At 39.1% G+C, this 27,194-nt stretch overlaps 2 protein-coding genes and 1 long non-coding RNA gene across 4 annotated transcripts; all 3 read right to left on the bottom strand.

Moving 5' to 3' along the window:
• Positions 1-4,102: 4,102 nt before the first annotated feature.
• Positions 4,103-13,822, bottom strand: LOC117429171 (troponin T, cardiac muscle-like). 2 transcript variants are annotated; one of them, XM_034048404.2, is made up of 13 exons: positions 13,805-13,822; positions 13,205-13,240; positions 12,706-12,783; positions 10,745-10,777; positions 10,310-10,331; positions 10,010-10,073; positions 9,405-9,521; positions 9,231-9,308; positions 8,738-8,845; positions 8,111-8,220; positions 7,104-7,194; positions 6,461-6,501; positions 4,103-5,998 (listed from the first exon to the last, which is right to left on the bottom strand). In XM_034048404.2, the coding sequence occupies exons 2-13, from the start codon at positions 13,221-13,223 to the stop codon at positions 5,947-5,949; spliced, it is 813 nt and encodes a 270-aa protein (XP_033904295.2). In that variant the 5' UTR covers positions 13,224-13,240; positions 13,805-13,822; the 3' UTR covers positions 4,103-5,946. The 2 variants fall into 2 exon arrangements, with proteins under 2 accessions (XP_033904295.2, XP_033904304.2); XM_034048413.2 differs by having other exon boundaries at positions 10,010-10,070.
• Positions 13,823-13,964: 142 nt separating this feature from the next.
• LOC131702149 (uncharacterized) lies at positions 13,965-16,109 on the bottom strand. The gene is made up of 3 exons (XR_009309311.1): positions 15,891-16,109; positions 14,170-14,224; positions 13,965-13,975 (listed from the first exon to the last, which is right to left on the bottom strand). It is a non-coding gene; the product is annotated as an uncharacterized LOC131702149 (long non-coding RNA).
• A 590-nt stretch (positions 16,110-16,699) lies between these two features.
• LOC117426685 (ladinin-1-like) lies at positions 16,700-26,990 on the bottom strand. The gene is made up of 14 exons (XM_034044577.3): positions 26,779-26,990; positions 24,094-24,228; positions 22,615-23,035; positions 22,121-22,203; positions 21,227-21,374; positions 20,789-20,839; positions 20,018-20,061; positions 19,641-19,698; positions 18,953-18,999; positions 18,633-18,699; positions 18,285-18,419; positions 18,086-18,175; positions 17,570-17,665; positions 16,700-17,077 (listed from the first exon to the last, which is right to left on the bottom strand). Exons 1-13 carry the CDS (start codon positions 26,814-26,816, stop codon positions 17,579-17,581), a joined length of 1,404 nt encoding a protein of 467 aa, XP_033900468.3. The 5' UTR covers positions 26,817-26,990; the 3' UTR covers positions 16,700-17,077; positions 17,570-17,578.
• Between the last annotated feature and the right edge of the window lie 204 nt (positions 26,991-27,194).

The following is a 27,194-nucleotide window of genomic DNA, read 5'->3' as shown; positions in this document are numbered from 1 at the left end:
ATTTGACTCACATGCGGATATGGTTCATTTCTCACGCAACACATGCCAATAGCTATGCTGCTTTAAAATTGCACCACCCTGCAGTGTTTACAGTAGAAATACACAGCCCAGTTTCCACAGCGATCGTTCAAGTTTCAGCAAAGGAACGCTCATGTTTACATGACAAATCAGTTATGTTATTAGCTATTGATAGATTGATTGTGTAGTGATGGTATATACAGCATTACAATGAAATGACCAATGAATGCACAGGGAGTGTGTTATCGTATTAGGACCACAGTGTATTCTTTCTTCGAAGCTCACTGTGCATCTGCTGTAGGCAGAGTATACTGAGTCTGTTTCGAAAGTGGTCAGACCAGTGTGCAAACTGAAATTCAAGTAAAGACACATCTTACTCCACCCTGTGCTTAAAGCTGAAAATATGTTTCCAATTCAAACACAAATATGTTTGTTCCAATCAAAAACTCTTTGACGTGAAGCACGAAATGGTTTGGGTTTTACAAATGCCTGCTCTGGTAGATTTAGTTTAAAGGGGTTATGGATACAATAAAATATGGTATATGGTGTTTTAGTTTTCCTTTTCATAATTACTATATTGTGAACAAAGTTTCTATGGAGGAAAAGAGATATGTCACTTTTTGTTACCAATATAAGGGCACTTGACTGATGTAGCCTGCATTACATAAAAAGGCAAGAGAAGAAGAAGAAGAAGAAGAAGAAGAAGAAGAAGAAGAAGAAGAAGAAGAAGAAGAAGAAGAAGAAGAAGAACAGATCTGAAGCTATTTGCTGGGCTGAGAAGGTTGTAAGCAGCTCATTGCACCTTTGGTATTGATCTGCTAATATATACAAATGGGATTGTAGTCCTTGATAATGCTCCACTCAGTTGGTTAAGCAATTTAAAGTACATGGCATTCATAAATATGTAATAACATGGTACTAACTGGGTGAGGTTTTATGCTCTTACATGTTAGCTACTGGATTCAGTGCCATATGTAATTACATAAAGGTCTGTACCATGGTAATTACATGGATATTCGTGCAGCAACAGAATACATGAAATAACATTAGTCATGGGTATATTGATCTAGTTGTTGTGTAACAACAATGTAAAAATAAATTTCACTGACATAGAGCATAGCTGCAAATCCACAAATAGGCAGGGACAACGCTTGCAAATAACCAGAGTGTGTTAATGTAACTTTCCTATTGGAGGGTGCCATTTCATTTGAGTGGGATCATTCGTGTTTAATTGAATTACCCCCCTAAGGAAATCTCCATGGCTGTTAACTATACCTGATTTGGTTGCAAACTTTGGAAAGATAAAAATCATGTGTTGCTTTGAATCGCTGCATGTGGAATACCCAGAGACAGTAACAAGAACAGACACGGAAATGTCTTGTGACTATGAGAGGTCACACCCAACTCATTACAACAAAGAGGTCCTTGTTTCAGAGTTTCAGTCATAAATTCTAATTTGAAACTTCAAAGAAAGCCGACAAACGTTTCAGCTACACTGTACAGCTATGGCCAAAAGGTTTTGCATCAACCTATAGAATTAACTAATTTTGCTTCATAAAGTCGAATGAAACCCGCTGAATAATGTTCCGTTAACGTATTGAATTTTGAAATCTAACATGAAATACTGTGCCACTATTATGGTTTCCGGTAGAGTTTTGCAATATAATTGTGTAGTTTCTTTGATTACATAATGTTAAATAAAATATCTAAATTATGTTCATAAAGTTTTCGTTTTTTTTTGTTTTTTTTTAAATATATATATCAATGATGTCTCAATCCTAAAATTCTAAGTGATGCAAAACCTTTGGGCATAGCTGTACACTAAAGAGTAAGTAAAAATATAGCGGTACACATCCCCACATGTGACTACGCCTGTTTAAATTACATACCTGTCATTTTCTTTCTGTTGTTAACATCCTAACAACTTTTTACACTTATAACTGTAAAGTCTGTTTCAAAGCTCTTTTCAAGATGTCCGCTCTAGTGCACTGATAGTGTAAGGATTATTGCCCACAGTGTCAAATGGCAAGTATGATCCATGATGTGGTGCAGAACAGAAAAAAACAGAGCACTTGTTATGTTTTTTTAATTGCTCTTCTTGAAGTGATTTAGAGGACAGATCTCAAACCCCAGTGCACTAGAGCGGACATTTTGAAAAAAAGCTTTGAAACAGAGTTTAGAGTTATATACGTGTCAAAAGCTGTCCGGATGTTAACAATGAAAAGAATGACAGGTATTTAAACAGTTGCAGCAACACGTGGGGACGTATATTTTACGGAACCCTACTACTTATTCTTTAATTACCATGCTTATAAGACATTTGCAATTATTTAATTTTGTAATTTTAGTTCCCAAACCCCCATCACAATGTAACACAGGTAATTAAGTCATTACACTCTCCAGGTGAAATGACCAACACACATTTGAACCATGACTTGCAAACAGATGTATTTAACAAAGTGTAGTAACATACACAGTACCGTGTTTAAAAATAAAAATACAATACCATGTGTTTCTCTCAAAACTGCGCATTTGAGTCCTGCATAACAAATGGCGAATGATCAACAGGTAAACTGTATGGAATTATTTGCTAGCTCCAATCACTGTAAGGCAATGGGAAAGATCTGGCACTGATATAGTATGTCCAAGAAGGCCCTGGGTGTTGCTGTGTGTACTTGTAAGGGTTCTCTTTCTCTGTGTGGAGCAGCAGTGTGAGGCACTGGGAACAGCGCTAGAGGTGAGACTGAGGATTAAGAGATAGGCGCCACCAACAGCACCACACCTTATGCTTTGATGATGCCTTGGCACTGTTTAAAAACCCACTACAGTGTCACAGTGTGATCATTTAGGGCACTAACGCTTTCCCTTAAGATACGTGTGTTAAACGCCATGATACATCACACACAAACGCAATTCATGGCATCAACTGAACCACATTGAGTTTCTACCAAACTGGATTCTTGTAACGTGTATATGATCAATAAAGCATTATACAGACATTCCCTCGTACACAGACCTTTGCCGTTCTATAACTTACCCGCACTTAACACTATAGCGTGCTTAATATACCTTCATTCCCTACAACAAATCAGAGCTGCAGATCTCCGGGAATGATTGATATGTGATTCATACCGACTGAAAAGGCGTTTTCTCATTTTACATGTCATCTTCAAATTGTTTATTGAAACAAGCTTGGCATAGACAGCCAGCATGTGACACATCTGATGAGTCCCTGGGCCAGTCAGATTGTATGTTTCTGGCAGTGTTGGGGTTGGCGTGTGAATAATTGAAAGGTGTGTGAGAAAAGTTATTGGACAGCAAGCTTTCCAGCACATCACATACAATGGACACAACATTTGAAACTCAGTCAGTCACTGTTTCTAGAGTTCTAGAGAGAGATGCCTATTCCTCAGATATTACCACCTCTAATTCCTTTAAGGAACTGGGAGATGTGTGAATGCTGGCACGGCGCTGTGTAATTATATATTCCTGTTCACCATTTCACTTTTCTCCTGGCTCTGTTATTAACGGCGTACAAAGTGAAGTCGTTAATAGCTTGAGGAACTTCACCCATCATGATTAGGGCTGTATTTTTCCATGGTAAAAGATAAATATATTTCACTGCATTTCATGGGCTAGAAATAGGTATTTCAAGATATTTCATGATTAAACATAAAATGTATTGAAGCAAAATATATATTGCGTTGTCACATTCCAAATTAATCATAGTCTCCTGAGTTATTAAACAGCAAATATTCCTAAACATGTAAATGCTGACCTGAAAAAACAGTAAATGCTAAATTATAGAATATTTCGTTTTTATGTTCACCTTATCAAAACATTCTATTTTCACCATCTATGTATTATCAAACATAATAATATAAAAATAACAACAGGTATGTGAAATGTCCTCTTCTTTTTTACATTTCCCATCTTTGATGCATCCCAGTGTCTTTTTCATTGAAGACATTTTGAAGAAATCATACAGCTCTCCTCTATGCAGTGTGTTGAATCATTTACCGGAAGGAAACTAAACCGATGGCCAGGTTCATAAATTCATAAATCGGTAGTGAGTCAATAAGGCAACCGTTTGCTGTGTTTATTTTGAATTGATACAAATATGTACATTGATACTATTCTTTCAGAAATGAGAATTTTCACGGGGACCTACATATTACACGGCAAAGGGTACATTTCACGGAAAGCGTGAAATCTGTGATAAATACAGCCTTAATCATGATGTGTGCCACCCAAACGTGATGGTAAATGGAAGGGCAAAGTTATAAAAGCATTGTTAAGGTATTTGAACAACACAGCATACCAAGCCAGATCTCACTGTAGACCAGCTGTTTTTATAGGCCCTGAATTCAACTTCAGCTATTAATGGCTTCTTCAGAACAAATCAAAACCAGTATTCTAAAGTTTCATAAAGAATTCCATGCACTGACCAAATGATCTTCAACAGAAACACAGTGCAATGGTGGTACCATTGATGGTTCTGCCCTAAGGCTCCTGAATGGCTGCTAAAATGGTGGATTGGTACCTCATGTGTTACCTTTTCATATCCTAAACAGTGTTAATACAATGGTATGAGACACAATAGTCAGTTACAGTGTCATTGCAGGCTGATAATGACATTCTACTTACTTTTCCATGAGAGCATTCAAATTACTTACATTTCGTATCCAATTTGCCCTGAATTTGAAATAAATGCCTTTCAAAGATGCTGATTTATTTAGTCATCTATTATATGTATTGCATTAGTGTGTCTTTCATAGCAGGTTACAATTAGCACCACAGTAAAAAAAAAAAAAAATGAACGTTTTATAGTAGGCTCATTAAAAACAAAGGCTTTAGGCAAAATATTGACAACATGGATTTGTTTTCCTTATTTTTTTCCCAACCACATTATAAGCTAATGCTGTGCTAAAGAACAGAACAAGAGCTGTTTAAAAGTTGGCCAGAAGCAATCTGAAAGAGGTCCAACAGCAGGTGCATTTATATTATGAACAGAAAAAATACCCCAGAGCTGATCAGCCCACATGTGGTTTTACATGGAAGGGGGAGGACAACAGCTGGAGAGTATCTAGGTGGGTCACACAGACACTACCCGCAGGTGGGTGGAGTGTAAACCCTATTCATCAGAACAGTGTGTCAGGAGTTGATAGAGATGATATCGCCTGACTTCATGAGCTGGCACATGTGCTTCAGAGTGAGTGTGAAAATCAAAACAATGTCCCAATCTTTTATTCACTCTGGGACACACCTGGAGCCAAGGTAAACAGTTTTACTGCTGCATGGAATGTTTCTATAGGTAATTGCTTAAGGTTTTACAAAGCCTTTTGACAGATTTATGCAACTCAGGAAACTGGTCCAATTCATTAAATGTGCATACAGCAATACAAATCACCCTCAAACTGTCACCCTTTAAACCCTAGAGCATTCAGCATGTGTTCAGAACCATAACTTTGTGACCTGTATGAAACATGTACAGAGGACCAGCAAGAAAGTGGTTTATTCTCTTCTTGTTTTTCGTACTTTACTGCAGCTATGCCTGTCTTTTAATTCAACGCAATAGGTTACATTTATCTTAAAATACAGTTTAGCTTTCATTTCAGGCTATCGAGGCATTAAACCAGACAACCTCACACACCCTCTTGTTGTGAAGTTGGTCATCAGCATACAGGAATTTCTCATGTTCTAGAGAACCATGGGTGGTCGTCTAAGACAGGTGTTTAACATTCCATTATTAGAGAATCATGTTTTTTTAATAGTTTTTATTTACAAGCATTTACAAGTGGTGGATAACACAAAGTAGTAATCTCACACATGACATTCCCAGTGCCAGAGCTCACACAGTGAAGGATACTGGAGTGGTCTCATTTTAAAGGCAGGCTTGTGGCTTTCCCAGCTCCAGTGGCCTTGCATCTACTTCCAGCGACCCGCAACCTTGCCTTTCCCTCCACGGACACCTTTCGTGCTGCGCAAACAAAAAGGAAAAGAATTACCATGGCAACGCATGATTAGTAACGGAAACGCCCTTCTCATATGTCTTGATAATTTGGCTCCACATGCTCTTTGGTGTAGTCACATGGCCATGACTTCATTAGTTTAGGGTTGCAGATTTCAATTCATTGCTGTAGCAAATCTGAACGCACTTAAAACAAATACAGCACAATGTGTCAGAACACAGAACTTGAAGACGGAACACTAAATGTGAATTAATAATGAAGAGAGAGAGAAAGTTTCATGACCCAAAACCAAAAGTTAATAATGACAAAAAGTTAGATAATAACATGGAGCTAGAAGCAGTATGTGGAAGTGGTGGTTACAGGCGATGACCTATATAAAAATATCATGGTAGCATCTGAAAACACAATAGTATACTGCAATACATTCTATAGTGCAAGTCTGCAATGCAAAGTGGGGGTTCAATACTTACATCTTCTGGTGGTCACTAACTCGATTTCTCAGAACATTAATCTGGAAGAAAAACTTACATTAGAATCACAGGTCTAAGTCTGTTTGTATTAAAACTACTGCACTGTGTGACACTCAATACTGATTTGCTTGAATGGAGTTATTTTTCAATGTCGTCTATGACGATTCCTTTGTTAGGAGGAATACAGTATTTAGGTGAGTGATAATGGATAGGATTATGTTACCAATAGTATGGCAGCTTTGCTTAAAACACTTTCTTATGTATCCAACGCATACCCTTTCAAAAGATACAGTCTTTTCTGTATGAACATATTTCACAATGTGGTGTCATTTCCAATAACCGCCCTAGCCTCTAGAAATTGGCAACCCTGAAACTTTTTTTTTTGCTTTAATACAGCTGCTCCCTTTACGACATCTCCTGCCCATATCACCATTGTCTTCTGTACTAAACTGATGTTGTTTTAAAAATATGTTCTATGTCAATGCTTGTCTGGGTTTAATGCTTATAGTCCATTTTGATGTTTGTAAATACTCTCACACTGCAGACCAAACAGAATACAAAAAGGTGCTTCTGAATTTCAAGTGAGCTCTTTGGCGGATACGAAGGAAGCAGTGGAATGGAAGAGCTGTCGGCCAGGCCTCACCTCGTATCTCTGTTTCTTGAATTTGTCAAGCAGGTCAAACTTCTCAGCCTCCAGATCAAAAATACACTGGCTGAGCTCATCAACCTTCTCTCTGGGGATCAGAGATAGAGTCACGTCATTGCACCGAGCAATTCAAGAGTCACATCACGAAACCTATCACAAGCGGCGCTATACGTGTTATTATACCATTAGTGTGTTCTTGTGCGCAGTGAACACTTCAATATACAAATATTAAAAATATATAATAATTTTATAATATTATCAATATATAATATTATAGGGAACATTTCTTTTCACCTTCAAAACATTTTATAGGAGGCTGTGTGGTCCAGTGGTTAAAGAAAAGGGCTTGTAACCAGGAGGTCCCTGGTTCAAATCCCACCTCAGCCACTGACTCATTGTGTGACCCTGAGCAAATCACTTGACCTCCTTGTGCTCTGTCTTTCGGGTGAGATGCACTTGTAAGTGACTCTGCAGCTGAGGCATAGTTCACACACCCTAGTCTCTGTAAGTCGCCTTAGATAAAGGCGTCTGCTAAATAAACTAATAATAATAATAATAATAATAATAATAATAATAATAATAATAATAATAATAATAATAATAATAATAATAAAAAATATAGGCACATTAACCACATGAAGTGACACTAATATTTGCACTTAGCGCACAATTCTGTTATGAAGCTCAACAATCTGTGTTTGACAAAGCTATTTCCCTGATAAAATCATTCTGTTGTAAGTAAATGTGTTAAATAGTATGAAGGTGTATATACAGGTCCAAACTAGTTCGTTTAAAAGCTGAAAAGCCCAACTTCTGTATATGGTACTAGTTTTATATCATTACTGATAGTTTTCCCTTCACAACTATGATGAAAATAAACAGGTTTGATAAGTAGATGGTACTTATTGATCAGGGATTTGAAAAGGGTTCCTAGGCTGCTTGCTGCTGTTTTTAAACCCTGTAATGTGAAGACCTTCATTAATCTTGTCCCGTGATTGACTTACTTCAGTTTCTCCTCATTCAGATGATCGATGTCCAGCGACTTGCGCCGGTCGCTCAGGATCTTCTTCTTCTTTTCTCTCTCAGTCTGTTTCTTTCCTGTCCTCCTCTCTGTCTGCAATTATACCAGTGTTGTTTTGTCAGGGGGCCGGCCTGATCAGGATTGCAGCACACTGTAGTTTTCTAACTGCGTTGAAAATCCTAAATTCATTTTTTTTCAGCATTAAACACTAAATCCACCCTCAGAATTCCTAAAGTCTTAATCATTTTAGGGTTTGTGTTTTAGCAAAATAAATAATAACAACGAACGCATCTATACAAGCGTTATAAAGAATGTTATAAGCAATATCAGACTGTGAAGAACTGAAATCCCAATGTTATAATCACTACACAACTCCGGTAGCACTTAAGCATGGCTATAGATTGTATATATCCTCTTATAACTAATGACCAAACTACCTATACTTTCCTTTAACACATTTATCCTAATGCTTTTTTATGCATGCGTGAAATACAGAGTTATGCAAATGTCCTCTAAGTATTCAGACGACCCTACAGGTTGGTGGATGTTCAGCAGAGCGCAGTTCATATAGAGTCCAGCACACCTGGAGTCCCTGACAGCACTCCTTTACCTTCTGCAGGTAGCCTCCGAAGTGCACGCTGGACAGAACCTTCTTCTTTTTGGCGTCTTCAGTGGCTCTCTTCAAATCCTCCTCTTCCTCCTTCCTCGCTTTCTCCTCCTAGAAACACAGGCAGAAAAGGGCGGATTTCTTTTCACCTAAACTTTGACCCAGTTAGTCTGCAATTTATATTGTGCTTTTATGTAATACAACCCAGCATGTTTTTTTTTCTTTTTTCTTCAGTACTTGACTTTCATTTCCCATGCTTGCCAGCATTTTCACCATAGTTTCCCTGGTCTTTTACTATGCTGTACAACACTTTGCTGCATACTGTATCTTGGCAAAAACATAACCACACTTTTTTATATATGCTGTTGAATGTGGATATACAAAAGTAAGACTCATGTAAAAAAATGTATTTAACACACAGTGCCCCCCGTTGTACAAACCTTGTAACTGTAGGAAGAAAATCGTTATAATATGGTCATCACATTGATATACTTACAGCAAACCTGTTCTGGCGTTCCTTCTCTCTCTCGGTCCGGATTCTCAACTGCTCAGCTCTCTCTGACCGACGTTGCTCCTGAGGGTGAGAGAAAAGCATTTTTAGAAAAGGAGAGTGGGTTGTCTACATGGCCAACAGAGATACAATAGGCGGTAGTGAATCTGCAGGGCTCACCATTCTATCCTTCAGGCTCATGAGCTCCTCCTCCTCCTTCTTGCGGTTCTCGAAGTGCGCCACTATGAGGGTCTGCAGCTCGTTCAGGTCCTTCTCCATCCGCTTCCGGTGGATATCCTGAGAGGAGAGAGGAATGAGAGGACAGAGAGGAGAGAGGAGAGAGCAGAGAGGACAGAGGACAGAGAGGAGAGAGGAGAAAGGACAGGGAGGAGAGGAGAGAGGAGAGAGGAGAGAGAAGAGAGCAGAGGAGAGAGGACAGAGAGGAGAGAGGAGAGAGGACAGAGAGGAGAAGAGAGAGGAGAGAGGAGAGAGAAGAGAGCAGAGAGGAGAGAGGACAGAGAGGAGAGAGAAGAGAGTAGAGAGAGGAGAGAGGAGAGACAAGCGTACTTACACATCAAACAAATTGAAAACAGTGAATTAAGTAAGGGCTTTATATAGTACAATACTGTGCTTGTACAATTTACAGCAGCACCCCAAGCTTAGCCGTTAAACCTAGATCCCATCTGTGGTTTATTTAACATTTTCTTATATACTCTTATATTTGGGGTGACTGATCGACTGAATGAACAGGTTTAACAGAAGCGACAAACAATCGAAATACTCACATCAAAGTCAACTTTCTCTCCATCAGGGATTTTGAGAGGCACGAGGTTGGGCATAAAGAGTCTGCTGGAGAGACGTATTAATGTGTTACCTTTAGTATTTGAAGAAATCTTTAAAAAGGGACAGCAATGCTCACAAAACAAAGGACAAGACCAGTTGACATACTGTGCTAGTACTAGTAGACAGTAGACCTGCAAAGGTTATCAGATGTTATTGCATCTTGTTAATTACATATTATAATTATTCAAACATTTCAATTCCAATGATGATTGCAAGCACAATGATGTTAATGTTATACTTACTTTGGTTTGGGCTTGGCCTCTTCTGATTTTCATTAAACAAACAAAGAAGAAAATTGAATTTAAATCAGACTACTTCACTTGAAAAAAAGCATGTCCAATTCTAGAATTCTTAATGACAAGTTCATTTTTTTCCAGTTTTTTTTTTTTAACTGTCCCATTACCTTAAAATGTTTCGCTAAGTCTGTTAAGATTCCCCTGAGTTCAGGAGCTGCTCTTAGGTTCTTTCTGTCTACCATAGACACATTTAACATAGGCTAGCTAATGTGTCTTTGGCTAAATTAGCCAACGTTACATATTTCAATGGCAGGAGACTAGAACTGAACTCATTGTCAAACTCCTGTATCAACAAAATAAAAAGAATGATTATAAATGTGTTCATAAAAAAGATTACAACTCTCTATTCAATTAAAAAACAACCGTAACATGTCTCTATACCTTCTCCTTCTTCTTCCTGTTCCTCTCCAGCATCTAAAGAAAATAAAAATCCGTGCAAACCAAACTTGTTATCCTTGTCTTGATTATTTTAAAAGGGATTTCTACAAACATTATGGACTATTTTAGTCAGTTTATGTTTATGTTCATGTTCCTTTTGAATGTTAATGAAGCTTTGGAACAAGTCCTGGGGCTCGTTTCTATATTGCAAGGTTGTAACTTCAGTTATGATACGTCTTGAGAACACTTATCACCAGCCAATTTGATCAGTTATCACCAGTTTCTATATAACCCACTCGAATGGGTGTTGGTGTCGTGTTTCTAAATGACAGGTCAGCTAGCAATGCCGTATTATCTGAAGATGCATTAATCACGCAGCACAAGGATCCCATGTGTAATGCTAATTATTACATCAGAAGACATGTGACAGATTAGAAGTCACACTATAAAAATCATAATTAATCGAGGAGTTGTTGGGTGTGTTAGGAGACGATGAGAATGGCATCTCAAACAGCAGGTAAAAGGATGCATTTTCAGCAGGGCTAGCAGGTTCTTCTGAAAGAAGACGAAAGTAGTGATTTATAATTTTCTAAACTGAACAACCGTGTAACCGCTATTGCCAAAAAGAAAAGAAAATGGACCGAAATTGCAAACAGAATGAGTTCTGCTAGTGAAGGAATAACATGGTTGCAGGCCAAACAAATGGACTGGCTATAGCAGCGTGACCCGTAAAAACACCAGCAGTGAAAGTGTGACAGTGAGAAAAACGACGGAGGCCTGTCACCAAGCTACCCACACTCTGCTGACGAAGAGAGGGGGATTCAGTTACTGGGGACGTCTGTCACTGAGGGGGGATGTGATACTCCAGCTCTAGCAGAATGCAGCCCAGTGGATGATATCGTTGATCACTGTACTATTGCCGCAGTACATTGCTGGGCAATATTTTGGTAAATGCATAATATGTGGCACCCGGCCACTTAGTCACCACATTTCTAATAATGAGTTTGTGGTCGCAGATTATCTGGATGTTCAGTAAATGGAATGTAAAAAGATTTTGGATGTAGCATATTCTGCTGTACTTGCCAGATCGTAAGTGCGTATAGAAACGAGCCCCTGGTTTCTGGGAATATGAACCACACCTTTTCATGACACATACATATTTAACCCCTTAGTCAACGCAATGTCATTATAAACAGCCTTCTTGTCATGAGCTGTTTAGCAAAACGGAAAAGGCAATGTTAGTAATGGAGCGGTTTCTTAGCAAGTTTGTAACATTGCTTCAGTGCATGGATGCCAGGGTCATAACACCCCTTAGGAGTGAGCTTTGTCATTTCCTTTCTCTAAGGAGTGTTAAAATGAACGCTTTCTAAAACAAGCAAGTCAAATGAGACATGATCTGTCTTAAACTGGTGAGGTTTACAGTTACAGCAGACCCTGGAGCAAACAGACTTGATGAGGCCCTTATTATCTGAAGAGCGTCTGGTATTTGAGTGAGTCTGTTGATGGAGTCCGGGGCAGAGGAGCTGAAGCAGAGCCTGATTTAGACAGCAGATATGATACTTGAAGGACTGTGATAAGGGCTGGAATGCTGGAAAGAACAAGTCAGTACTAAATACAATGACACCTCACCAAAGAGGGCTGTTTCTATATGGAGAAACACGTCAGTATCACAGCTCTCCTGGGAGTTCATTTAGGAAGTAGCAACATCTGGTGGACAATCGTTATACTGAATTTCACTCAGGTAAACAGCATTTTTTGGAACCCACACAGTTCCAAAGCCGTAGATGAGAGACAAGTAAAGAATACTACCCATTTTTAAAAATGCATGATCCTTAAGCTTTTGAGTTAGTAAATGGAAGGTTCAAAGTCTGTTGTAAGTCAGTGTGGAATTTTAAACCAGTTCTAGACTGTTGTTGGTTTCTTTAGCAATAGTCTCAGAAATGTCCCTGATTTCTCTTCCTCACCTTCCTTGCTTTTTTCCCGAGCCTCTTTCTCTTCTACTGTCTCCTCCTCCTCTCCTTCGGCTGCTTCTTCCTCCACCTCTGAATGCAGTAAATAAAATGCAATACAATGCGATGAAGTTCATATAGCGCTTCCATGAGATCATTTGTTTTTCAATTACAAATGAAAACCAGCCTGAACTACCGTCATTAAAAAAACACTGTATCTGTAAACAGATTTTCATGAACTCTTTATAGGAGTCGTGAAGTGTTGTTAAGTGGATTAATCAGGTGGTAAGGCCAAGATAGAACAAACTGTAGTAAAAAGAAAAGATTAAAGATGATGTTTTGGAGGGTCACATCTGATAAAAGCAGGTGTGGGGGTTTTAAAATCTACGGCCAGGTCTTTGTAGTAAAATGATATAAAATGATGGTTATTACTGAATGATGATCCTTATGAGAAGAGTTCCTGACAGTGTTTGATGTGCATTGATATTTGATATTTGACATTTGAAATCCGTACCTTCTTCCTGCTCCTTCATCAACTCCTCGTCTTCTTCTGTGTGCAGCAGCAGGAATACAGTGAGAGAGCAAGCAGATATGAATTGTATTCAGGGCAGCTACAATCACATGTGATTCAAATGAAATACTGGATCTGAAGAATAACAGAACCATACCATACTGCACAATACCACCTCTACTTATTTTGCATGCTTCATGCATTGGTATCCCTTTACCATTTAGTAGTTCCTACAGGATTTGAGGATTTAAGCAGAAGTCTGATCAAAATTTCCACCTTACTTTAAAAATCTGGCTCTGTACGGCTGATTATACTGGGCAGAGATTGTCAGAGCTGCAATGAGTACCAGCTCAAAGCTTTCAGACTTTACTCAGAATGACAGTCTAGTAACGACCATGCTTGGTCTCCCTGTGACGACTACAGAGGTCGTTTTCCCTTCCTGGTGTTATACAAGCAGCTGCCTCTCTCATCATCGCTCCTCGAGGTTATTTCCGAGAATGGCAGCATTGTTTGAGCATGCAGATGCCAGGCACCATAGCAGTGCATATAAGTGAGTTCACAGAACACAGTTCAGCCCTTTAAGATATGAAATTGCGTACATACCTTCAATTGCTTCTTCCTCTGTTATAGGCAAAAAGCAAACAGAAATCAATCATAAATCACACCTCTCTCTATTATATACAGGGAGATAATAATAATAATAATAATAATAATAATAATAATAATAATAATAATAATAATAATAATAATAATAATAGCATACCTTCCTGCTCCCTGAAAGACAAAGAATAAAATAGGTTACATGGTCTACTAAAATATCATGCTCCATTTTGCAGTTTTACAGGAATCTCCAATAGCGTTGATACGCTGTAAGGGTTTATAAGATTCTTACATAAGTAAACCATCATGTGGGACATTACTCTCTCATACCCTGTAGTGTTCAGTGAGACACATATAGATTCACTTACTCATACTCCTCAATTACTTCCTCTGTGTCAGACATCTTCAGATATGGACCTGCAACTAAATACACCAGTACAGCCATATCAATGAATACACGTAACAGCTTGAACAGTGATAGTGCGTCTCTTTGGAGTTCAGGATATTGTATTACGCTGAGGAAAGCTGAGCAGACCACAGCGTCACCAGCAATGCCAACACGATAGATCAGGAACCAATATTGTGGTCTGACAATCGTGGTGATATGGTACCATGGTACTTCAATGGATTACCAGCGTGATGATTCATGCTATTCTTGATATTATTCTGCCAGTGGCTCATACTGTACTTGCCCTTGTGCTGCAGTTCGATTGTATTACAGAACCAGCCCTATTTGATAAGGAAAGGGTTTTGGCTCCTTGACATACTGTCAATTCTATATCCCTGCTGTTTTATCCACTAGACCAGATTCCTAGACACCTCAACAAGGGGGCTTTATTTGAGATGTTGAATCAAGCTTCAGAAAAACGCCTTCTCCCCAGTTCATAAGATGTATTGCAAAGAGTGGATTCTCACCCCTTTTCCTACAGGTTGAAGGGGGTAATAATTATCTAGTGTACGAGGCATGACATAGTGTGCATTGTGGTCACAGGCTAATAAAGAGGTGTTGAATGAGGCTAAGCAGTGCATGCTGTTCTGTGCTCTAGTGATCTCTTTGGAAGCTCATAGCATACATTACAGGCATTCTTCTGCTCCACACAGCAGAGACACATTGTAGCTCAAACGCCAGACCCCTGAGTTACAGCAATTATTTATACAAGCAAATTTGCACTGCCATTTGAGATCAAAGGTGTGTTTGTATCAAGATACCTTTAATATTGTGTACTTCATGATACAGGTACATTAACTAAGAATAACAGTTACACAGTGGTTACCATTTATTAATTTACTACTGTACAGCTGTGGCATCTCAAAAGTGGTATCGCCAAAGTCGCCATAATAGTCGTACAGTATTTCATGTCACATTTTTCAATTTGTGTCCGTTTTTTGTGAAGTATATGGAAAACTACAAAGCAGTATGTAATTCAATATGTTAACGTAACATTATTCTGCAGGTCTCATTCCACTTTATGAAGCAAACTGAATTAATTCTATAGGGTGCTACAAAACTTTTGGCCAGAGCTGTAGGTCATTTTTCTGTAACACCAAAAAGCAGCACCTTGATTAAGTGTGTTCTAGAGTTTATCTGTTTGGACCCTTTTTTAGAGAAACATAACATTTGCATATGATTTTGTTGTACAGTAAATATTGTCTTAAATTATATAAGTACAAGTACATACAGAAAGTAGTCAAATTATTTTTAAACTGGTTAACCTCATTTTCTTAAAACAGCACACAACTATGTTTTAAACCATCACAACTCATCAGCCGGTAGCTTGAAACCCTTTAATACTGTTTCCAAGTGATGTTCCAATTAATATTATGTGAGGACCCTAACCTGTATGAAAATGTAGCGCTGGATGTCACGATGTGCCTTCTTCCAGGAAACTGGTAGAAAATGTATAGTATATTTGTACTCCAGTCTGATACAGGGAGTTAATCAGTATGGTAATCAGTTAAATTACACATATATTTAATTGATATATTAATCTAATAAAGGTATAAAACAACTCCCTTTCTTTTCAGATGACGTCTTCTTTTTTAAACCCACTACTGCAGAACAATGAGAGTTATACAAGTGTAGACTTACCTGAAGAAGCAAGCTGGAAAGGGTCAATGTTTCTATAGCTATTCTTTCCCAGTGTATCCGTACATTCCAAACTCCAGAATTTTTAAAGACGGGTTGGGTCACGTGACAATTGTCTGACTCTCAATTGGTGGGGGTAGTGATGCTGAGGATAAGGGTACAGGGATCCTATTTTTAATCCAGGTGTCAGTGTGACCAACCAGCCATCGAGTCTCCCAAAAAAGGCTTGAAAACACAGTTACACACTTCGCTGTGTGTCCCCAGCACAATGCAGGCATTATTGTAGAATGAGACAAGAAAGACAGGGAGAGCACCAGTGTCTAACTCCATTCTTGAACTATTTGTTTTCCCTTGTGGGATGTTAACATGTACCAGATTTAGAAGCACAACTTGCTGTTATCATCCAGTTGAACAAGATTCTATTTTAGAATGTATGTACATTCTACATTCCGCATCACAGACAAAACATTTCATTATAGATGTTTAATATATTTTTATATAAAAAAAAAAAGTTTGTCTTTACAAGGGTAACGCTCTTGAAGAGCCTTCGGGGCATATTTTCAAGTGTTTACTCTGGTCTTTAATGATCTGTTTCTTGAAAGAGGTAACATTTTACAAATCTAAAACCAAACAACCAAGCAATATATTTCAAGGTCTTTAAAGCACTCTCAATGTCTTTTGTATCTCATTTAACATGTTTTTTTTTCATTTCAAAGACTAGGAATGTCTTACCTGTTTAATATCCTATTTTATTAAACCTTTAGATTAAAACCTTTTTGCTGTTAGTAAGCATAGCAGACAAAGTACAGGGCTTCAACTACAGAAAATAACTTTTATTTTGAAATAATACAAACATCTTGGGTAAAACAGGGAAAAACACGTTTTGAATGTCTGTCAGAATCAACAAAAGAGCAGGAAGCTTCTTCTCTTTGTTTATCATTTCATTTGGAGTTTTTATAATCTGAAAATCAGCGTGTGAAAATGTCCACTCACTTCAGAATGAACCTACATTAAAAATATTATCAGAAAAAAACGATCAGTCATGTAAAATAGCTCTTTACCATACACTAAAATAACCCAGAAAACAATGATAAAATGATCTTTACGAATACCCCTTGCAATAAATGCTTTTCTTGACTTCACATGTTTTCTTCACTTTTTGAAGGAGTTGTTGGTTTGCAGAACCTCTTCTGGAAAAAATAAAATAAAATAAATAAATAAAATTGTACAATTTTATATATATTATTTCCCTGAATAATATATAATATAACAGAATAATATCAAGTTATGTATAGTTTGGTTTTGTTTTTGTTTTTGCACATTTATTTTCAACAATACAGCTTTTGCATTGAACAGTATATTGTACAGTTTTCTTTTAATTTCAATAATTCTTAAATGCTCACACATGCACTGAAAACTCTGCAACAGGGTACATTTTACATTGTAAACTAGTCACTGTTGCTTTACTGTATCTCTGCCCCCTGAGGTCGGCCACCACTGAAAGTACACTGAATATGGTACTAGCCAAAAACTAAATTGTTTACTTGACTTAGTCTTGCCTTCGCATTCTTGTGACTGAGTACTCATGGATGATTTAGCACTGAAAGTAACCCAGACAAATATCATGCATAGCTTTTGTCTACTTGTCCTGATTTCACCTAGAAAAATGTCAAAGAGCTTACAGGGTCACTCTATCTCTTTGAGGGAGAAGCAGAGGAGCTCTCGGATCTGTTCTTCCACAGGTTGCGCTTGCTGGAGATGTCCACCTTCCTCAAGTCCTGCAAGAGCAAACAAGACATAATGTTAGGGTGGTGGCATTAAGATCTGACATGGTTCAGATCTTTAAAATAAACCCCATTCTCTCTCTCTCTCTCTCTCTCTCTCTCTCTCTCTCTCTCTCTCTCTCTCTCTCTCCCCCTCTCTCTCTCCCCCTCCCTCCCTCCCTCCCTCCAACTTCAGATACCTCAAAACCACTACAGAACGTTGAGGGCTAGCAGCATGTCAGTTATGTTAAAGCTGAACAATTTGTAAAACAACCAAGCATATGCTCCAGAGAGGTTTGCCTGTAATACTCTACCCCCAGTAGACATTGATCTTACAGCACCTAGGGCAGCACTGCAAGATCGCTATCTAGGCAAACCTATCTGGTATTGCAGATACAGCTATTGAAAAGCTCTTTAAATGCAGCACATCGTTACCGTGGGACCAGGAGATTTCTCAGACCTCTGTGTTTTGCTGATCCAGCGGTTGATTCGCTCTGAGATCCCAGTTGAGAAGTCCAGGTTGTCCTGTCAGAGAAAGTCACACAGCATCAAGCCACATGCAGAACTGTACCCGGAGATAACCAGCTAGATTTGGATTTGAAATAGAGGGCCCTGTCAGCTTGTTTTGTAATACCTTCCTGCTGGTGCCGCTGTTTCTCTCCACGCTCGTCGCCTCTCTTTCAAACACTCCCCGTTTTCTTGCTACCTCATCCGCAAACAGGAAGCAGTCTTTACGAGATGCAGTGGGAGATTTCACCTGCTCCGATTTCTAAATGAGGGTGACGAAAAAACCTAACATGAGCAAGTCTCACTCCTGACATTCGACAGTGTGTCTGGTAACGCTTTCCTGCCATTAATTACATTGTAAATGCACATGTGATGATTATTCACATCCCCCAATTCACAAATAGAGGAGTGCAGTGAATGCATTGAAAACATGGCAGTGTTGTAGGTCAGTTTCAGAAATGATCTTCCTCCCTACCTGTGCTGCCATGGCCAACCTCTCCAGCTTTTCTTCAATGGTCCGAGAAGAGATTCTTAGCTTGGAGCTGTAGAGCAGAGCACGCATATTTCAGACACAGGGTACTTTGAATAGCAGCTAGAATAGCGACCTGGTGACCGCATAGCTGTATGGACCAGGAATTGAGTTGAATCTGTAAACCCTCCCTCCCATGAAATAACCATACCCAGTATGTATTGCTCTGCATTCATTAAACAAATACAACCTAACTAAGTCGCACAATAGCCAGTTGTTTTAAAGTTTTGAATGCATATAATGCATCTTTTAAAAGCTGTACTCACTTCCTCTGGAAAGGTGGGGTAGATTCCCCATCAAGTGTAGTCTCTTGCTGTAACAATAGAAAATATCCACGTGATTTCCAATGTGCACTGCAATGGTAATTATTCTGTACTGGGGTCATGGCTCAGGGTAGCTGAGTTACTGGTAGAATGAAACTACAGTGGAAACAGTCTAATATTTTGACATACCAATGGTATCTATCATAATGGTATGAAAAAACACTCTCGCCCAAACTGCAGGAGATGACATCTCTTATATATAAGAGACACCCTACACACAACATGTTCACTTGTACTGTAGTAATATTACATGGGTAAAGCTTGGTTTTAAAGCAGGGGTGTGAACCATTGATCACACTATGCAAAAGAGGCAGGCTCATCTGCACATGTGGTTATAGAACTCTTAACCTTAAGGACAGGGTTTAGAATCTGCAACGGGTAAGTCTCCATTGTTGAAATGGGGCCACAAAAATATTAACGAGCAAATAAAATGTGCAATACAGAACATTCCTTACCCTTCACTTTCATTGCGACCACAGGATCTAATCAGCGTCTGATTCAGTATAATATGGGAGACTCCCTCGCTGGTATAAAAAGCTGTTTTTTCCCTAGTCCACACAATGCACCCTCTAGTATCGTTTTTTTCTAGATTTTCGACAGCTTCCTTTGTTTGGACACTTCACTGCCCTACCTTTGATAATCTCTTCATCTTTTCTTCTTTGGTTCTGGAGGGGATCCTGAGACTGGAGCTGTTGGGAAGGTTGTGTAAAGGAGTGTTACAACAGACTGCATCTTTAAACAGAGGCTTGCTAGCCCTTCGAACTCTTTTTATTCAGGTCTCTTGTACCCTTAACAAGTCTCTGATTTCAGAGCTAGAAGCACGTTCTTCTGGATGGGAAACTCATACAGGTATTACATGTATGTATATATGTGTACAGTACAGGCAATTAAGCAATGAATGGTTGAATACGTTTGCAATAATATTTTTGGCCACTGGGAGTCAGTGATAAACTCACATTCTATTGGCGTAATGTTACTGAGGAATATTATGAAGTATCTCTTTCTCACCTCCTGTTAAACCGTGAGGGGGGGTCCTCGGATCTTGACGTTACCTGTGAACAATTGGAACCGCAAATCTGTTCATATAACAACAGGAGAACGTGACTGAGATACATAAACTGGCACCAAAACAGAGCTCCCCAACACCTAATCTAGTGGACTGGAAAAAACACATGCAAAGTAAATAAACCGACCAATAATTACTATCAGATCCAGCCCCAAAGCAATAATTAACTTTAGAATTAGTCACATATTTATACAGTACTATCCAATGCAAGAATTAACTAAATAATATTTACTGGTGGCTTGCTGAATGTCCGTGAGTAGATAGGCATCAAACATGTGCAATAGTGGGCAGCAGTGTGGAGTAGTGGTTAGGGCTCTGGACTCTTGACCGGAGGGTTGTGGGTTCAATTCCAGGTGGGGGACACTGCTGCTGTACCCTTGAGCAAGGTACTTTACCTAAATTGCTCCAGTAAAAACCCAACTGTATAAATGGGTAATTGTATGTAAAAATAATGTGTAAAAAATAATGTAATTGTATGTAATAACAATGTGATATCTTGTAACAATTGTAAGTCGCCCTGGATAAGGGCGTCTGCTAAGAAATAAATAAATAAAAATAAAAAAAAATAAAAATAACAATAGATTTGAATTAGCAATCCATGCCAGAATGGTAGTGGTCCCCAAATATTATCAACGTTCGACCAAGGTGATGCGCATTCAAAACTGTTGCATTCAAGAAGAGACCAATGAACTGAACCTCAGAGTGATGCTTACCCTGAAAGAGGTGGCTCTGGAAGGGGGATGTCTCATCTGCACATCCTCCACCTGCATTTTAAACAGGCACAATTAGAACCCAATTACTTGTCAAGTGTCCACAGACCTGCCAAGTCTCTCTAATTCTGAGTCAGTGGTGGATACCCATGGATATCAGGACTGCTCAGTCCCTGACCACCTTCCGGCACCTCCTCAAGACACACCTGTTCAGACAGCGCCTGTAAAACTCACAACTCTCCACTATACTGGACTATATGGCACCCAATTGTACCAGTTATTGCAATAGCTTGTTCCTGCACTGAACTGCTCCATACCTTGCCGTATTCAACTACTGCTCCTAACTATAACTGTATCTTGTATCTGATTTTACTCTTATAGGTAACCGTACTCATGTTTTTTGTATCTGCTCTTATTGGGAAATCACCGCACCGCACTTACTGCAGCCCCCTCAGTCCTGACCCTCCTCTCTCTCGGTGAGGGTCTGGTACCCACGGGGGTGGTGGAGGAGGCGGGGCTGGTAGGGGAGGAGAGATTCTTAGTCTCAGCTGGGAACTCCTGACTCTTATCGAGGGAAATGGACAGGGAACTGCAAAGGAAATAACCAATAGTCAAAAGTCAAAACATTAATAGGATAGCGTTTATAATATTATTATTATTATTATTATTATTAATTATTTCTTAGCAGACGCCCTTATCCAGGGCGACTTACAATTGTTACAAGATATCACATTATTTTTACATACAATTACCCATTTATACAGTTGGGTTTTTACTGGAGCAATCTAGGTAAAGTACCTTGCTCAAGGGTACAACAGCAGTGTCCCCCACTGGGGATTGAACCCACAACCCTCCGGTCAAGAGTCCAAAGCCCTAACCACTACTAAATGAAGCTTTGACACAAAGTTTAACACAACTATATGAGTGGAATCACAGCCTTGTAACAGCTTAAGCATAGCCGTTACATTGTATTGCAGTGTTTAACCAATACAACAGGTAATCTTGTATCGTAACTTAAATACAACACTGTCTTTTAAGGCCATATGGCATTTTAAAGAAAAAGTGAAGTCTAAAAGCAAAAGGAAGCTACAGCTCTAATCTGTACCATGTCACAGGGTTATTTTTTTACATTCATTTCTATTTTCCATCCGCAGAGCAGTGTCTATGCAACGGAAGATAAACTGACAGGTCTGCTTGGGTTCTGTTAAAGGAGGGCGCACTGAAAACAAAGCCATGATGGTAAAATACAAGACACGTTCTCTTTTAAACACGCATAGATGTTCTCTAAAGTGACTCCTATCAGGTATTTTGTAGACCACGTTGTAATCTGTGTACCTCACGAATTTCCCGGGGGGAGATTTTGTCGGTGTTGTTACTGGTTCTTGGTTCGTCGCAGTTTCTGTTCCAGCACCTTCAATCTGAAAATAAATATCATGCAATTTAAAGATTTTTACTAATATATCTATTCAAATGTATTTATTTTACAGACACACACACACACACACACAAAGGGGCTTAATGATCTTGTTAATTTCACTAAACACAATAAAAATATGATTCTCAAATCCACAACTGAGCATTAACATGCAAACCTCCACAACTGTAAAGTAAATACTAATAATAATAATAATAATAATAATAATAATAATAATAATAATAATAATAATACATTTGTATCTATGAAGGGGGTCTTGTGTAATCTGATCCTAAATCAGATCTTGATAAGAGCTCTGGGAGGGTAAAGTGATTTCCGGTCAGACGTAATTGACACAGTGAACACAGACCAACATTCTCATGTTTTCTATCCCACAATGCAATGCGCTACTCACCCTGAATTTGCCTCGTCCTGTGGAGTTCCTTAACTCCCACTGAACCCCTCCCATGGAGTCTTTCTGAGCCTCTGTGTCCAGCCTGCCTCCCTGTCCCTCTCTCTGGGCTTTGCTCTCGACTGCCACCCTGCCTCCCTGTCCCTCTCTCTGGGCTTTGCTCTCGATGACAACTCTGCCTCTCTGCCCCTCTCCCTCAGCCTCCACCCTGCCTCTCTGCCCCTCTCCCTCAGCCTCCACCCTGCCTCCCTGCCCCTCTCTCTCTGGCTCAGGGGTGCTGGGCTGGCACTCCTCCACCCCCTCCTTCTGTCTCATCAGGGTCTCCAGATGCCTCTTCTTCCTGCGCTCATCGCGTGTCTTCAGCATCTCCAGGAACGCAAGGTTTTCTGGATCAGCCTCTTCCGGTTTCTCTTTATCCTGAGCACTGTGGGCATGAGAAAGAGATCAGCTTCAGTTCCTAATTCATAATCTATTAAATGTGTTCAGGAACTAAGCTCACAATGTAGATGGTCATTATTTTCAGGGACATGTTTATAACTAAGCTTTTTTTTTTTTTTTTAAACTTGTCTAACTTATACTTGTATAGATTGACTGGTTTTGCAGATTTCATTTTGAAGCATATGTATATTGCTTCCACACAGAAGATTCACTCCCTGTGCAGCAGGTATTAGGATCCAACCTGACACCACCTAAAAGTCCAGTAAAGAGAATTTCAGGTTTCAGGTGGGGCCCAAATACATAGGAAGTCAATCTACAGTGTGGTTGCAGGTAATATGGACCCAATAAAGGTCATATACATGGCTTTCAGATTAGAAAGCCTGTCATATTAGATACAGCAAGCAGCCAAAAGGGCAGGTAAAATACTGTTGATAAGAAGTGATTAGTGCAGCAATAAACTGCCAAATAAAGATGGCTTGTGACCTACAATGACAAAATGTACTTTTGGAGTCATGTCTTCAGATGTAAATTTGCACGCAATAGTTCTATTTCTATCAGAAAGAGTTATACATACACACACATATATATGTGTGTGTATGTATAATATCCTAAGGTGGAACTTCAGAAGCAATAACATGACTTGGAAACCCATTCCATACGCCCGCCAGCTCATTCAATCCGTCCTGAAAACTCCTTTGATTAGCCTAGTCACTCTCCTCCTCTCCATAAGCTATACAAATATATATTTTTTTTACCCAAGACAGAACTTGTAATTATACAACCATACAGTGGAGAAATACAACTCCAGTCTGTGGCCAGCCAAACGACCAAACCTCAGTTCCAAAAAAAAAGACTAGACAAAAATGTTAGTGCTTACTTTATCAGTGAATCCCAGTAAGGAGTCACCAATCGGATCTGAGTATCTCCCACTCTTGGGACCAGGTCTCTTTCCAGAACATTTTACTCAGTCCCTTAGGTGGTGCAGCGTGGATCCTGTCTAGCTGTAGTCTAAAGTGAAGATATTTCTAATGGTTTTATCCTGACCTGTGTGGTTTCTGCTCCCCGGGTTCATTGGAGCTGCTGTCGGGGGGCTCGGAGGTGGTGCTGGTACTGCGAATCCTTCGTCTTCTCTCCCGCTCCACCTCCTCCTCATCCTCCACGGTCCACTGTCTCGTCAGACTGCAGGGAGAGAGGACAGAGAACTTTAGGAGTGTCTCTCAATCAGGCCCAGGATTTGATTGGACAGTCCCAGGTCTAAACATTATCGTACCCGCCAACACTGCTGAAGAGCTAGCAGCAAGCGATTTAATGCGAGATTCAGGTTTGCTGCACCTGAACAGCAAAGCACTACAGTGCCTCCAGTGGCGAGTGTGCGGTATTGCTACAGTACAACTCTAACTGTCTTAGGAGAATGTGAGTCTTACAGTTCTCGCTCACTGAAGTTAACTTTGATGTGAGATTATGATATGAGTTAACTGTACAGTAGCTGCAAGGCATCCCAGTCTTGCCCGATGCCTTGTGTCAATGCACATTAAAGATAAGACAAGCTATTGAAAATGAATGCAATTTGCCGCGTGGAAACCGATCATATTAGAGTTAATGTGAATTTTAGTGGCAAATTCATAAGGTTCCACAGAACTGCCAGTGTGTGTTTGTTCTGCCACAGCTCTGCCATTGATGATCATGTACGATTAGTAGAACTCCATGGCATCATCTGATCTGACCTTTGGTTTGGTCTCTGGTTGCTGCTAATCAGAAAAGCCACAAGGTTTGGGGTTGTGCATTGTTTGTCTCAGTACAGTGCTTCAGCTGAGAGACAATACTATGCAAACCATTATGAGATGCCACCTCTCCAGTTAAACGGTGACTCCCCAATGACTTTTGAATTGATCGTTTCAAGCTTTCCAAAGACAAACTGGTTAACCCTTTCAATACACAATACATTTGTGACTCCTCATACATTGGCAGTCACTACTGTACGAATGCCTCCAACAGTGGATTTTGCTTGGGTATAAAAGATGACTCAAAACCAGACTACTGCTACAGAAATGTGAAACAGCTATATTTCAGATCCCATTTTAATTTGAAAACTGTAGCCACACTGCAAGAAAAGAATTATCAATAAGTAATATGATTACATTAAAATAAATATTTAGTTTTTTAGGCCAAATGTGAGGTGAAAATGGGTAAAGACATTGCTTTTGTAAAACACACAAAGGTTTTAGCCTTCCAGGCTTTGACTATAGTGTGCATGTGTAGTTTGTTTTGCCACAGGAGGCTGTCACTTTGTTATATATATATATATATATATATATATATATATATATATATATATATTGAACGTGTGGTACACAGTAAAGAATTGTTAAAACCATGTGATTGCTATTCACTTTAGTATAACCCCATTTTTAAAACGTGTTGATGGCACATTACTGTGTGTAGGGAGAACATTTTCTTCTTGTGAACTTAACAAACGACAACCCTTTACACATCTCGGTCGCACCACCTCACGCAGCAGTGACACTGTGTGTGAACTCCCACACAACACATGGAGTGATTAGATACCGGGAAAAAAGATCTTGAGCTCAATGAAAGCAGCAGCCGTGATAAAGTGAATGCGGGTGTGTCAGGGGGAGCGTCACCCGCTTCTGCAGTCGAACAATAGCAGCTAATTCTATGTACTGCTTCAGATGCATGTGTTTATGTTGCTCAACAAGACTGTATGAGCAACACTTTAACAGCGCTTGCAAATACAATTGTGAACAAAGATAGTGAGAGCATAGTGTTATTTCGATACCTAATTTCATTTAAATAGCAAAAGTGAAACGTACTTTCAAAAACAAAATTTGGGAAACCCCTGTACATTTTTTAATTGTGACATAAGTGCTTGTATTTGAACTTGTTCCATTTAAAGTCACAAAAATTTAGACAAATAGGGTTTTACATTCTTAATTTTGTGTCTCTGATGTGCTTCCTATACAGGGGAACTAATGCTAGGGCAAATACCACAGTCTTCCAAATGACAATATATATATATATATATATATATATATATATATATATACAGTTTATAACTTACTAGACCTTCGGTCTCGCGGTGACATCACAGAAACCCTAGATGGAATTATTTTCCTGTAACTCACTGAAGCCCATATATATAAATATATATATATTTTTTTTTTTCATTGCAAAACTCAATTACGTTGCATACTTGCAAACAACCCCACTGTTTTTTTTTTTGCAACTTTGATATTGAAAAAATGGAACCTATGCAAAGAAGATACCCACTACACCTTTGCTTACAATGGCTAAATGTAACCTCAATATCACATTGAATGCATACTTTACCATTAAATATCATATTACTTACAGTCTTAAACATGCGTCCCCTTATACAAGCTTACCTTAGTAAAAGCAGAGTAAAATGTAATAAATCATAGTGAAAGCATGGTAAAGCACAGGTAAGTATTGTAAGCACAAATATAAATCACATTAATAAACATGACAAACCAGTGTAAACTATGGTAAATGCCTAGTATAACCATGGGGAAAGCATGGGAAAACTGCATAAACATCACAGTACACTGAAACAAATGTACAGTTTATATAAAATATAAAACAAATGGACCCCTGCCTTTATTTCAATTACAATAAAATTCTGTAGTAGACTACAGCAGGGTTTGGTTCTCAAACAGTTAAAGAAAATGAAAGTAGAGAAGTTTACAGTACCTGGACAGAGCTGACCAGTTCTTTCGACTAATGGACATTTCCCTCGTTGTTTTTCTTTGTTTTCAATTCAATTCCAGTTAGCCACCCCGGTCTCCAGTCACACAGCTGAGCGTGTCAAGGAAGTGCCTTAAATAAAGTTTTTACAAACTTTCCATAACTTGCCAGTGCTTTGTGCTGGTGCTCTGCTGAAGGTGTACCTTCACCCTGAACTGCCTTCCTGGGAAGTCACATGACCTGCTATCTTTGTTCTGCTCTGTAATATACCTGTTAGCAGCACCTTGTAAATACACGGCAGTAACAAGTCGTGTTAATAAAAGGTTATGGACAAGCCTCAAACCGCTTTCCTTTATGAACTTTCCAGCAGCTGCTGTTATTATCACCTGTGACCCGTTATTACTGTTGGGAAGTCCCTTATA

This window comes from Acipenser ruthenus, chromosome 29 (assembly GCF_902713425.1).
Source record: "Acipenser ruthenus chromosome 29, fAciRut3.2 maternal haplotype, whole genome shotgun sequence".
Classification (NCBI taxonomy): Eukaryota; Metazoa; Chordata; class Actinopteri; order Acipenseriformes; family Acipenseridae; genus Acipenser; species Acipenser ruthenus.
The sequence above is the reverse complement of the archived record's forward strand: the minus strand, read 5'-3'. Positions and strand labels throughout refer to the sequence as shown.

Excerpts from the sequence above, each read along its gene's own strand:
- LOC117426685 (XM_034044577.3), bottom strand. The coding sequence starts at position 26,816 with ATGTCCATTAGTCGAAAGAACTGGTCAGCTCTGTCCAG. Across the intron at positions 24,229-26,778 it reads AACTGGTCAGCTCTGTCCAG|TCTGACGAGACAGTGGACCG; the intron begins GTACTGTAAACT and ends CTCTCCCTGCAG. Across the intron at positions 17,666-18,085 it reads AGAAATCTCCTGGTCCCACG|GACTTGAGGAAGGTGGACAT; the intron begins GTAACGATGTGC and ends TTGCTCTTGCAG.
- LOC117429171 (XM_034048404.2), bottom strand. Across the intron at positions 10,332-10,744 it reads ACAGGAAGAAGAAGGAGAAG|AAGAGGCCAAGCCCAAACCA; the intron begins GTATAGAGACAT and ends AATGAAAATCAG. Across the intron at positions 9,522-10,009 it reads GAGAGAAAGTTGACTTTGAT|GATATCCACCGGAAGCGGAT; the intron begins GTGAGTATTTCG and ends CTCTCCTCTCAG.